The sequence below is a fragment of the Nycticebus coucang genome, chromosome 5 (assembly GCF_027406575.1).
Source record: "Nycticebus coucang isolate mNycCou1 chromosome 5, mNycCou1.pri, whole genome shotgun sequence".
In the NCBI taxonomy this organism is placed as follows: Eukaryota; Metazoa; Chordata; class Mammalia; order Primates; family Lorisidae; genus Nycticebus; species Nycticebus coucang.
Genome location: NC_069784.1, coordinates 20,428,141 through 20,440,608, shown reverse-complemented (window position 1 = coordinate 20,440,608; position 12,468 = coordinate 20,428,141). Strand labels below are relative to the sequence as shown.

Genomic DNA, 12,468 nt, shown 5'->3' with positions numbered 1-12,468 from the left:
CCACAGTTTACCAGGGACTCCTCAAACAACTGGGAGAGGCTGAATTGCACGACTGTTAGAAGCCCCAGGAAGAGTAGCACAGAGGATTTCCACCGGGATAATTAACCATGTTCTGTATAGTTTTTTTCATGTCTGTCCACCCTTTCTCTCTAGGGGACCAGGTCTGGGTCAAGATCTGGAACCTGGTCCACGTCATACCAAGGTGGAAGGGACCCTCCAGAGTCATCCTGACCACACCCACTGCAGCAAAAGCGGAAGGGATCCCCACCTGGCTCCATCACAGCAGGCTGAAGATAACTTCACCGCTACTGTGGGAAGCAAAAACTGATCCAGCCAACCCCTACAAGGTAGCTCGGAGACGGTCAACATGCCCTGCCCCAGCCACAGACCAGGAGCTGGCTGTTCAACACCTGGCCAAAGCTGGAGGAAATTCCTTGTGGGACTTCTCTTAATTGGACTTTGGACTTTGGGAAACGGGGAGGAGAAATATGATCTGTGGACCTACAGGAATAAGGTAGGACAAAAGGTGACCTTAAAGTTTAAAATAACTCGAAGCTCTAATGCTGTGTGTTTATCATGTTGTGGTTTTAATGCCTAAACCTTGCAAGAACTGCGTCAGAAAAACATGTTATACTGGTTGAAAAAACAGGGTTGCAGGCTTTTTTGTTTGTTTGTTTTTTGAAACAGTTTCACTTTGTCGTCCTGGGTAGAGTGGCATCATAGCTCACAGGAACCTCAAACTCCTGGGCTCATGTGATTCACTTGACTCAGTCTCCCAAGTAGCTGGGAGTACAGGCTCCCACCACAACGCCTGGCTATTTTTTAGAGATGGGGCCTGGCTCTTGCTCAGGCTGATTTTGAACTCCTGAGCTTAAGCAATCTACCCGCCTCAGCCTCCGAGAGTGCTAGGATTATAGGCAGGAGCCACCACTTCGGGCAGGGTTTTTTCTTTCCTTTATACAGGGACTTTCTCTGTTGTCTAGGCTGGAGTGCAGTGGCATTATCCCAGCTTACTGCAGCGTCAAACTCCTGGGCTCAAGCATCATCCTGCTTGAGCTTTCTGGGAACTGGGACTACAGCCAACCACCAGCACACCTGGCTACTTGTATTTTATATTATTTTGTGGAGGCAATTCTACCTATGTTGTCCAGGCTGGATCCATCTCTGGTTTTAAGTAATCCTCCAGTCTTGAGCTCCCTAATTGCTGGGATTACAGGCCTGAGGCACGGTCTGGGCTCAGGTATTTTTAACCATTGCTCAGATGTCTCCATGAACAGTAACTTTTGAAGACCATTGATTGCCTACCCATAGATAAAACAGCTGTCTTTTTCTATGCGTTTATTTTGGTTCTCATCCTATGTTGGGCCTCATCCAATACAATGATTTTTTAGTTCCACTCCAATGTCAGAAGACATTTGACACGTTTTTGGGTGTAGTCCACATACGCCCTCAACTTCCACAGGAATTGCATAAAATGAAAATACATATAACAACAACAGTTATGGCTTCTAGGAAGGATTTTCCAAGTGATATGAAAAAAGAAGAAACTTCAGGAATACGAATTATGTGCCTATTAATATGATATGAAGATGACGTGCCTCTCACTGCATGATAAGAGGTTAGTGGCAATGCTGATGACTTTCTTTGGCTTAAAACACAGTTCATCACTGATTACAGGAAGAAAAGCCTATTCAATTTGAAAAACCAACACTTATTTTATAATACACAAAGTTTATGAGAAGAGAGGACAGAGCTGATCAGTACTATGGGTGTTATGGATAACAAAAATGTCCTACAAATGTTGGAAAAAGTTGTTCTTCTGGCTGATGGACGTTGTAGTTATGAACAGCTACATCCTTGACTTATTAGATTAGAATAAGAATGGAGAAGAAGTGCAGACACACCTTTCTTATAGGAGAAATCTCATCACTCAGCTTGTGAGCACTGTGAGGAAGAGAAATTTAAGAAAGAGGAAGACCGTTATCTTCTGACACTGATGAAAGGCTACATGGGAAGATGCAAAATGAAAAATGTCCGCCCAGGATTGCCTGGTATGCCGCAGAAGAAATGAGAAAGGTGGGAAGAGGGAAACTATTTTCTACTGTGAGACATGCAAGAGGAAACTCTGACTTTATCCTGGACATTGCTTCAAGGGGTATCACACTCAAAAAAATTATAAACAAATATAAACAAAACACTTTAATTATCTTGTGTAACCTAAGCTGAACTCATCAGGTGAATTTGTAATTATGTTTTTCTTTTTAAAACTATAAGATAATTACAAGTAATCCACCAACCTCTCTCTGGCCCCAAATAAATAAGAGTTGGGGAGTATGCAGGTGGCAGAAGAATTGGATTGGAAAGGGTGGTGATTGATGTGGAAACCTCATTATGTTTGCATTGCACAAACAAACATAACTCTGTGAATTCATCTATTCCCACACAAAGCTTTTAAAATATTCAGTATAAGATAAATCGTGTACAATTCTTCTTGCTTACTACACACCAGTGAAAGGCTCATGTTTCATTTCCCCAATCCTGCTTCCAAGCACCTATGGAAAAAGAAGTGAAATTCCGTAAAGGAAATCTGGTAAGAAACAAAATGATGATTTTGCTGACAAGGACATTTCTGATAATTTGTATTTCTCGGTAATCTGGCACCTCACAGAACATACTGACACATTCTAACACACTGCTATCAAGTGTTGTGGCTCATGACTGTAGTCCCAGCACTTTGGGAGGCTAAGGTGGAAGATGGGTTGCTTAAAGGCAGGAGTTCAAAACCAGCCTGAGCAAGACAGCAAGATAATGTCACTACAAAAACAGAAAAATTAGCCAAGCATCACCATGCTTGGCTACAGTCCTAGCTGCACAGGAAGCTGAGTCAGGGAAATGACTTGAATCCCAGAGATAGAGATTTCAGTTAGCTACACTGACAGCACTGCGCTCTCTAGCCCAGGCAACAGAGTGAGACCCTGTCTCTCCATAAATAAAAACCAAACAAAAACAAAATAAAAACCAAACAGCACCTCCTGCACACATACACTGCCTCCACTGTAGAAACAGGATATGATTTTGAGTTTACTTTTTGTCAGCATTACAGTAATGAATCAGGCACTCATTATTGCTTACCTATAACACTGATAAGCAAATACAGGTTTGCAGAGGTGAATTCTATTTTCAAGGCTTCTCAAGCAATAGGTGATCTGAACCTAGGGTTTGAATTCCAGCAGCCTGACTCCAGGACTATGCTGTGACATCCCAGGACAGCTCTGGGTCCCCCCTGACTCATCTGTGTGGTGCCCTCTTGCCAGCTCTTCCCACTGGGTCAGCTCCTGCCTGTTCATCCTCCTCATGAGCTACGTCCTTCACTTACTTGCACCCTGGAGAGCAAAGTCACTGTTGCTGTCCAAAGTCAACTCCTCATCTTGATTAGAAATTACCCTCCTTGGCTTCTTAGACACTCAGTTTTTATACAATGCCATAGAGGATATACTGTGTACCAGGGAAGATTTTTAAGAGCATTATACTGAAATATTTACTACTCCTAATCCCCAATAGATTCTTCCATTTTATAGAAGATAAAACTGAGGCAGAGAAATTAATAATCTTCCCAAGGCTCACACCACTAATAGAGGATGGGAACATGAGAATGTTGCTGAACATTGTCTTGAGAAATACAGGAACCATCAATGCTCTTTCACTGCCCTCTGTTTGGTCCATGCAGAACCTTACTCGTTATGGAAAAAACCTTTGAAGAAGCCTCGACAAGATGTGGGACCCTAAGTAAATCTGGGGAGGCCCTAGAAAACCCTGGCTATGGGATATTTTTTCTGTTAGCCTATAAATAAGAGACATCTTTTCCTTCAAGCTATAAAATGTAAATCCTGGACTCATATATTTGTCTAGTTACTTGAAAAATCTATCCGGTTATCTTCTAAGAGAGAGATACATCGTTTATCTCCTTTTCCTTTTTTCACAATCACTCCTCTATCTAGCTTTCTCCTGCTTTCACCAGTTTACTAAGTTTATCCTGATCAAAGTCAATCAGTACTTACCTTCTTTCTGTCTCTTTCTTGGGGAACCTTCCCCAAGTAACTACCCTTCATATAAACTTAAGTCCCAACTCTCTATCCCCATTCCTTGTATTTTCTCCTGAGAAATATTATCATCTAGCAGAAATATATAAATGTTTTTGCTTATTTGCTTTATTTATTACCTGTCCCCTTAACAGATAATAAATAAAGCTCCAAGATGCAGAAATTTGTATTATTTTGTATTTGACACTATCTAGACCTGTGTCTAACACATGGTCAGTATTCAATAATATTTCCAAAATTAATGAGAGAACAAATTCTTCCTAAATGCCAGAACCTTTTCTGACAACTCTTCAATTCCTTTATGTTACTTTCTGCCTCTGTTTGTCACACAATTTCAGTATTATTTTTTTTTATTTTGAGACAATGCCTCACTATGTTGCCCTCGGTAGAGTGCTATGGTGTCACAGCTCACAGCAACCTCTAACTCTTGCCTCAGCCTCCCAAGTAGTTGGGACTATAGGCACCCACCCCAACACCTGGATTTTTTTTTTTTTTATTGCAGTTGACATTGTTGTTTAACAGGCCCTGGCCGGGTTCAAACCCGCCTGTCTCAGTGTATGTGGCCAGAGCCCTATGCACTGAGCTATAGGAGTCGCCATCAATTTTAATATTCTTGAGGTTCTCATTCTATTCATTTTAAGATCCCTGGGGTGAGGCTCTTTAGAGTTTTTGTTAGAATCCTGAGATAACGTTTCTTTAGGAAACATACAAAACACAGGAAATGGATGTGTACCTTCTGCGAGCAGAAAGCTGATAGGCATGTGCTTTGGGTAACCACTGCAGATGACTGCAGGCTCTTGCATTCTGCTGAGTGGTATTTCTGGGTTTGCAGGGTACCACGGCATCTGAATCCACCATGAAGGCCCCCATTTGTCTAGTGGAAAACTCGAAAGAGAGGATGATGGTGAATCCAAAAGCATTACAGATTCTGAACAACATTTCTCAGCCTGTGGTGGTGGTGGCCATCGTGGGGCTATATCGTACAGGAAAATCCTATCTCTTGAATCGTCTTGCAGGACAGAGGCATGGTGAGTGTGGTCCTGGGGCAGGAGCTATTTCCTTGTCACCAGGGATAACACAAGCAGATCACACCTCCTCTAGGGTCATCTTAAAGAAGAGCATGACTCTTCCCTATGAAGAAAACTTCTAATTACCTCCACCAAATTTACAATCTCAACACCAAGACATCCACAAAATCTCATTCCTGTTCAGTAGTGAATAATTCTAATAATCCTATCAAAGGATCTGCTCTTCTGCTCTTCTCCATCCCATCCACTCTCACCTGCTCAGGAGCTCAGCTTCAGCAGGGATTCCTTTTCTTTATCTTACACCACTTTTGCTCAAGGTACATGGTCATTTCCAATAGCACACAAATGTAATTTAATACACCCTGTTTATAAAAATGGGTGAGCAGAAGAGCAGATAGTAAGATCCTTGTATATTTCATATGTAAAGTGAGATAGTATCCAATTTTTTTGGTTCTATATCATAGCAAAATTCTGATAGATTACACCCCCTTCTCCTTCTCTATTTAGTTTTTCTAATACGTGAACTATGACATGTGGAGAAGAGTACATATAACATACATGTGGGATAAAGCTAGTGAATATACCCGTGTAATCACTCGTCACATCAAGAAATAAAACATTACCAACCCCAAAAGCCAAAAATCAAACTCATATTTTCATTAGAGTCCCCGAATATTTTGGTAGTCAGCATACTTCATCCACTCTCACTTCTTAAAAATGGTTCTACCTTTAAAATTTTTATAAGGGGAATTATATTTTATGTGTTCTCGGGTGTCCTGCTTCTTTTGATCAATAAGAAGTTTGTAAGGGCTGCCACCATTTTCCATTCTTGGTGGCAGCCCGTCTGCTTGCAGATGCCTGTAAAAACTCTCTGAAATTAACTTAAAAAAAAAAAAAGTTTCTAAGGTTCCTCTACTTGTCATATACACCTGAAAGTTATTTATTTTTGCTACTGGATAGGATGTCACTGTTGGAGGATTCATTTGCCATTCACGAACTTTAGTATTATTTCCAGTTTTTGTCATTACTGAATAAGGCAGTCGTGAATATTCTTGGATTTCCCTCTTGATGCACGTGTATAAAAATTCCCTTGTGTACTATGCTCAAAAGTGAAATTTCTGGATCAGAGAGTTTCTTCAACCCTATAATAGCTGGCATTAAACAGCTTTTCAAACTTTTTGTGCAATTTACGTACTTACAAGCAGTAATTGAGAATTCTACACATCCTACAAAACTTTAGTAACTTTTGTGAATCTGTAGACTGTACAGTTTCATTATTTATTCCACTATAAATAAGTCTGTGCACCTTTTCACATATTTATTCGCCATTTGTATTTCCTATTTTGTGACATATTGTTTTTCTACCAGGTTGTCTCTTGTGGTTCTCGTTAATGTTTAAGACAATCTGCCTATGGTTCTGTTAGGTGATCCTGTCTTTAAAAACCATGCAGCTATTTTTTCCCTCTAATGTCTCACTTCTTCTCTTACTCAGCAGCTTAGCAGCAACCTCAGTCTACTAAACAAGGTTAAGAAAGAACACAAATTTGAGGAATTCCTAAGTGTGTGTGTGTGTGTGTGTGTGTGTATAAAGATTGTACTGATAGTTTTTGCTGAAATTGAAGCAGCCCTTTTCCCCAGCCTGGCACTTAACTTTTCTGCAAGTTTAACCACTGTGACCCCTGCATCCCCTGGTCTGCCTGCTGTCACTGTTGTTCCTTCCGTCCCCTTGCAGGCTTCCCTCTGGGCTCCACGGTGAGGTCTGAAACCAAAGGCATCTGGATGTGGTGTGTGCCCCACCCCTCCAAGCCGGACCACACCCTGGTCCTTCTGGACACCGAGGGCCTGGGCGATGTGGAAAAGGTAAGGCAGAGAATCTTCTCTGCTCATGATCATTCTCTTATTTTTTTCTTGGACTTTTAAACCTACTTTTTAAATATTGAAGATCATATTCTGGTTCCAAAATCCTTGTCTTATCTCTCTCTGTGTGTATTTAATTTAATTTAGTTTTAATAGATATAGGGCTTAAATTGTTTTTATTACATGTCTGAATTGTGTAGTGGAGAAGTCAATGGGAGCTTTTTGTACCTGTCACTGAATAGCTCTGTACACCATGCCCAACAGGTGATTTTTTCTGTCCTTTACTCCCTCCTACTCTCCCCCTTGTGAGTCACCAGTATTTATTAAGTCAATCTGTCTGACCAGGCATGCCCATTGCTCAGCTCCCACTTATGAGTGAGAGCATGTAGTATTTCGTTTTTCTGTTCCTGGGTAACTTCACTCAGGATCATGGCCTCTGGTTCCATCCAGGTTTCTGCAGAACATACTGTTGAAGTCTTTTTCATGTCTCAGTAGTATTCCATGTTTTGCATATCTGTGGGGTGTGTGTGTGTTTTTAACACTTTTTAACCCACATATCAGTTGATGGACATTTAGGTTGATTCCATGTGCATGTGAATGCAAATTGTGCTCTGATAAATGAGTGCAAATGTCTTTTTTATAAAATGATTTCTTTCTTTTGGGTAGATCCCCAGTAATGGTACATCTACTTTTAGTTCTCTGAGAAATCTCCATGCTATTTTCCATAGAGGTTGTACTAATTTATATTTTTCCCAACAGAGGATGAGAATTCTCTTTTCACTGCATTCATGCCAACATCTCTTTGTTAACTTTCTGAAAGGAGTAAGGCAGTATCTCGTTGGGTTTTGATTTGCACTTCCATGATGACTAGTAATGTTCAGCATTTTTCATACGCTTGTCAGCCATTTGTTTATCTTCTTTTGTAAAAGATCTTTTCATGTCTTTTTTCTACTTTTGAATGGGATTATTTGTTTTTTCTTGTTGATTTCTTTAAGTTCTTTATAGCTACTGGATATTAGTCCCTTGTCAGATACATAGCATTCAAGTATTCTCTCTGATTCCAAAGGACAGCGTTTTTCAACTTTTTCTTTTTTACCTCACAGCACACTTAAACCTATAGGGAAATGTCCATGGCACTCTTATCAATTATACTGATAAAAAGAAAGAGTAAAAAAACGAATATGTTTCAGGGGTTTTGAACTTCTTTTCAAAATAATTTAATTAATGATCTTTAAAAATTTTCCTGGCACACTCAGATGCCACAGCACACCAGTTGAAAATCACTGCTATGGGATCTCTGTTAACTCTGTTCAATATTTCGTTTGCTGTGCAGAGCTTTTAAGTTTAATTAAGTCCCATCTATTTTTATTTTTGTTTCATTTGTTTCTGACATCTTAGCCATAAATTCTTTACCTGGGCCAATGATAAGTATAGTTTCTCCAGGTTTCCTTCTCATCTTTTAATGGTTTCTTAGCTTACATTTAAGTCTTTAATTCATCTTATTTTGGTATATGGTGAGAGACAGGGACCCAGTTTCATTCTTCTGCATGAGGCTCTCCCGTTTTCCCTGTTACTCAGCTACCGCACAGCTGAAGTGTGAATGAACAACCATGTGAACAAATGAAGAGCAGTCTCCTAAATCCTTTTCTGAAACATGCATTTTAGGGTGACCCTAAGAACGACTCGTGGATCTTTGCCCTGGCTGTGCTTCTGAGCAGCACCTTTGTCTACAACAGCATGCACACCATCAACCACCAGGCCCTGGAGCAGCTGCAGTATCCTTCCAGAATGTTCACTGAGTTTATCAGAATGGAAACTGACTGGGTCTTTTTGGCTGAGACTCCGTTGTCCTCGTTGAGGAAGAATGGACACAGGGCAAAGGCAACGTTTGTGAACTTCGTGTGTAGGGGCAGTGTGGAGATTGTTGTGTAGGGTGCTTCTCGTTCCTTAGCTAAGACTTCAGCTACGTGACTGAACTAACAGAGCTAATCAAGGCAAAATCCTCCCCAGGAACTGATGGAGCAGGGAGTGCCGCTGAGTTTGTAAGTTTTTTTCCAGACTTTGTTTGGACCGTACGGGATTTTGCTTTGGAGCTGAAGTTAAATGAACGTGTCATCACGGAAGATGAGTACCTGGAGAACGCCTTGAAGCTGATTCCAGGTATCGGATGGTGGCCTTGGGAGGGGAAGTTTCAGTAGCAGGGGTGGGATCAAATAAGCCCAGTCATTCAGCAGCTTACATCAGTGTTTGCAGGAGACTGGTGTGAGGCCCAGGGTAATGGTTATTGGTGATGAACACAGGTGACTAGGGTTTTGGTGGTCATTACTGCGTAAAAATTTCCAGAAGCTGGCATTTAAATTTGCTGAGGAAATTTAGGTCTTAATGTTCTTACAAATGATTTTAGACCAGTCAGTTCCATGAAAGAAAAACTTCAACGTTGCAATCAATGCTATCATGTCCTAAGACTCACATATTTGTGTTCCTCATTAAATCAAATCTAAGTGTTCCTCTTATTCAATGTGTAAAAAACCACTTCTTCTGATTGCATGTTGGTAAACACAGAATCTTAAAAATCAAATGATAAAAATTTGAAAATACATTTCTTTCAATATATTTTACTAGCCTGGATAGTTAAATTTTCAGGGAAAAGGATATTTATACGCTAAATGATTCTGAAATACATAAAACAACACTGATATGTTCTGCTGACAAGACTGTCAAATTCTTCATTTTACATTTCCATACCATCACCTTCTTTGTACAACCTTATCAATATATTGTCAATCTACCATAAAGTTATCACATGGATTACATTTAGTGGAGTGGATAACTGATGACAATTGAAATCAGTATCAATATGTGTTCATCCATTTATTCATCCTTTCAACAGGCCTTTATTTAAAACATGATATAGACCACAGAATCCCTCTGGATGACAATGTCAAATCCAATATATTCTGATGTAGAAAAGTGAGAAAAGTGAAGAGTTCTCCAAATTTAGATTAACTCTAATCTGGAATTTACTGCTAAAGGATTCTCTAAACATATTTATGGTGTTTATAATTTTTGGCTCTGATTTTGATCCATTTTTCCTTACTGACATGGGTATCATCTGTCCTCCTCATGAGATCATTTCCAACATCATCTTATCCTTTTAGAGCATTAGTTGGCTTTAAGGCCCAGATTCCATTTCTAATGTGGGACTCACATATCAGAAAGGTATTTATGACAAATTATGTGACTAATCAATTACTGAAAAACATTTAAGAAATAATCTATGTCCCGGCCACCATTCAAGGACTGAGTAAACCAATCATAAATTTTTTACTTGTTGTGTGTACCTCTCTTTCCTCTCCAGAAGTACATTTTTTCTTCTCACCCTGTACAAAGATGAGTTTTCCAAGGCTTGGGAGGATTAGAATCAAGCTGCTTTGTATAACTGGATAAAAGAAGATTTACAAGGCAGGGAGCTGCACCGATGCAGTGATCCTTGGAAAAGTAAATAGTCCTGGCCCTTGCCTACAATTTGTCTCTTGAATAAGCCTTCTTTTTACAATTCCACAGGGAACAACCCCAAAATCCTCAATTCCAACATGCCTAGAGAGTGTATTAGGCGTTTCTTTCCCAAACGGAAGTGCTTTGTCTTTGACCGACCTACAAGTAACACAAAAGATTTATTTCATCTGGAAGATATACCAGAAGACCAACTGGAAGGGAATTTCCGGGTGCAGTCTGCAAATTTCTGTTCTTACATCTTCACCCATGCGAAGACCAAAACTCTGACAGAGGGTATCACTGTCACTGGGAACCGTGAGTCACTTTTTACCCACAGCTAGACTCTGGTCCAGTGTGTGAGATGAAGGTGGGATGCCTCTGTGGGTTGGTCAATAATTTTATTTCCTTCTGAAAAAACATGGTGGAGCAGATCTTTATGCTACACATAGAAATGATACTTACTTTTTTCTTATTTTTTGGGGATTCATTGAGGGTACAAAGAATTGGGTATTGCATTTGTTAGATAAGGCCATCACAGTTATAAAATTGTGTCCTGTCCCTAAGAAGTGTGCCATTCATCATGATTCCCCCATCCTCTTCTCTCTTCCCTTCTTCCCACTTGCTCATTCCCCAATACCCCCTTGTATTGCCTTATGTACCACCTTTCTATTAGAATTGAGTACATTGGATTCTTACTTCTCCATTCTTGTGATGCTTTACGAAGAAGAATGTGTTCCACCTCCATCCAGGTTAATATACAAGATATAAAGTCTCCATGTTTTTTAGTGACTGAATAGTATTCCATGGTATACATATACCACAGCTTGTTAATCCATCCCTGGGTTGGTGGGCATTTAGACTGTTACCACATTTTGGAGATTATAAATTGAGCTGCCATATACAGTCTAGTGCAAATGTCCTTATCATACGATGATTTCTTTTCTTCTGAGTAGATGTCTAGTAATGGGATTGCAGGATCAAAGGGGAGGTCTAATTTGACTTCTTTGAGGATTCTCCATACTTCCTTCCAAAAAGGTTGTGTTAGTTTGCAGCTGCACCAGCAGTGTGAAAGTTTCCTTCTTTCCACATCCACGCCAGCATCTGCAGCTTTGAGACTTTGTGATGTGAGTCATTCTCACTGGGGTTAGGTGATATCTCAAGGTAGTTTTCATTTGCATTTCTCTGATGATTAGGGATGAAGAGTATTTTTTCATGGGTTTATTAGCCATTCGTCTGTCTTCTTTAGAGTAGGTTGTAGTCTTCCTCTCTCTCCCAGTGATATAGGGGATTGTTAGGTCTTTTTTGTTGTTGATTGATTGAGTTCTCTATAGATCCTAGTTATCGTGTTTTAGTCTGATTCATAATATGCAAATATCTTTTCCCATTCTGAAGTTTCTCTTTTTGGTTTGGTTGTTGTTTCCTTAGATGCACAGAAGATTTTTAGTTTAATTAAGTCCCATTGGTTTATTTTTGTTGTTGCAATTGCCACAGAAGTCTTCTGCATAAAATCTTTCCCCAGGCCGAGATCTTCAAGTGTTTTCCCCACACTTTCTTTAAGGATTTTTATTGTTTTATGTCTTAGATTTAAATCTTTTATCCATCTTGAATCAATTTTTGTAAGTGGGGAGAGGTGTGGTTCCAGTTTCAGTCTTCACACCTCTCCCCACTTACAAAAAAAGACCTAACGATCCCCTATGTCACTGGGAAAGAGAGAAGACTAGATCCTACTCTAAAATAACATTTTTCAGGGAAGACATTAAGGAGGAAGTAAAGGGGCCACACCTTAAATTTGGGGTAGAATGTTGATGTGCAGAAAGGGAGAAAGAGTCTCTTCCAGGCAGTAAGGAAACAACATGGGGAATAAGGACTGTGGGCTTAGAGGACAATTTTGTTATGTTAAGCTTTAAATTGACTGAACAACACAAGTCATTCTAGAAAAATTCTCCCAGTACCATTCATTGAATAGGGATTCTTTTTCCCAGTGTGTG

General features: G+C 39.9%; 1 protein-coding gene across 2 annotated transcripts in view; it reads left to right on the top strand.

Moving 5' to 3' along the window:
• Positions 1 to 12,468, top strand: part of LOC128585995 (guanylate-binding protein 4-like) — an 83,964-nt gene that overhangs the window by 53,667 nt on the left and 17,829 nt on the right. The window contains exons 1-6 of one of the 2 annotated variants that reach the window (XM_053591455.1): positions 368 to 514; positions 4,933 to 5,128; positions 6,861 to 6,988; positions 8,651 to 8,760; positions 8,949 to 9,145; positions 10,550 to 10,795. In XM_053591455.1, the coding sequence (XP_053447430.1) occupies positions 368 to 514; positions 4,933 to 5,128; positions 6,861 to 6,988; positions 8,651 to 8,760; positions 8,949 to 9,145; positions 10,550 to 10,795 (1,024 nt within the window). Of the gene's footprint in view, positions 1 to 367; positions 515 to 4,932; positions 5,129 to 6,860; positions 6,989 to 8,650; positions 8,761 to 8,948; positions 9,146 to 10,549; positions 10,796 to 12,468 lie in introns of those variants that run through there. The other variant, XM_053591456.1, reaches the window with a different exon arrangement.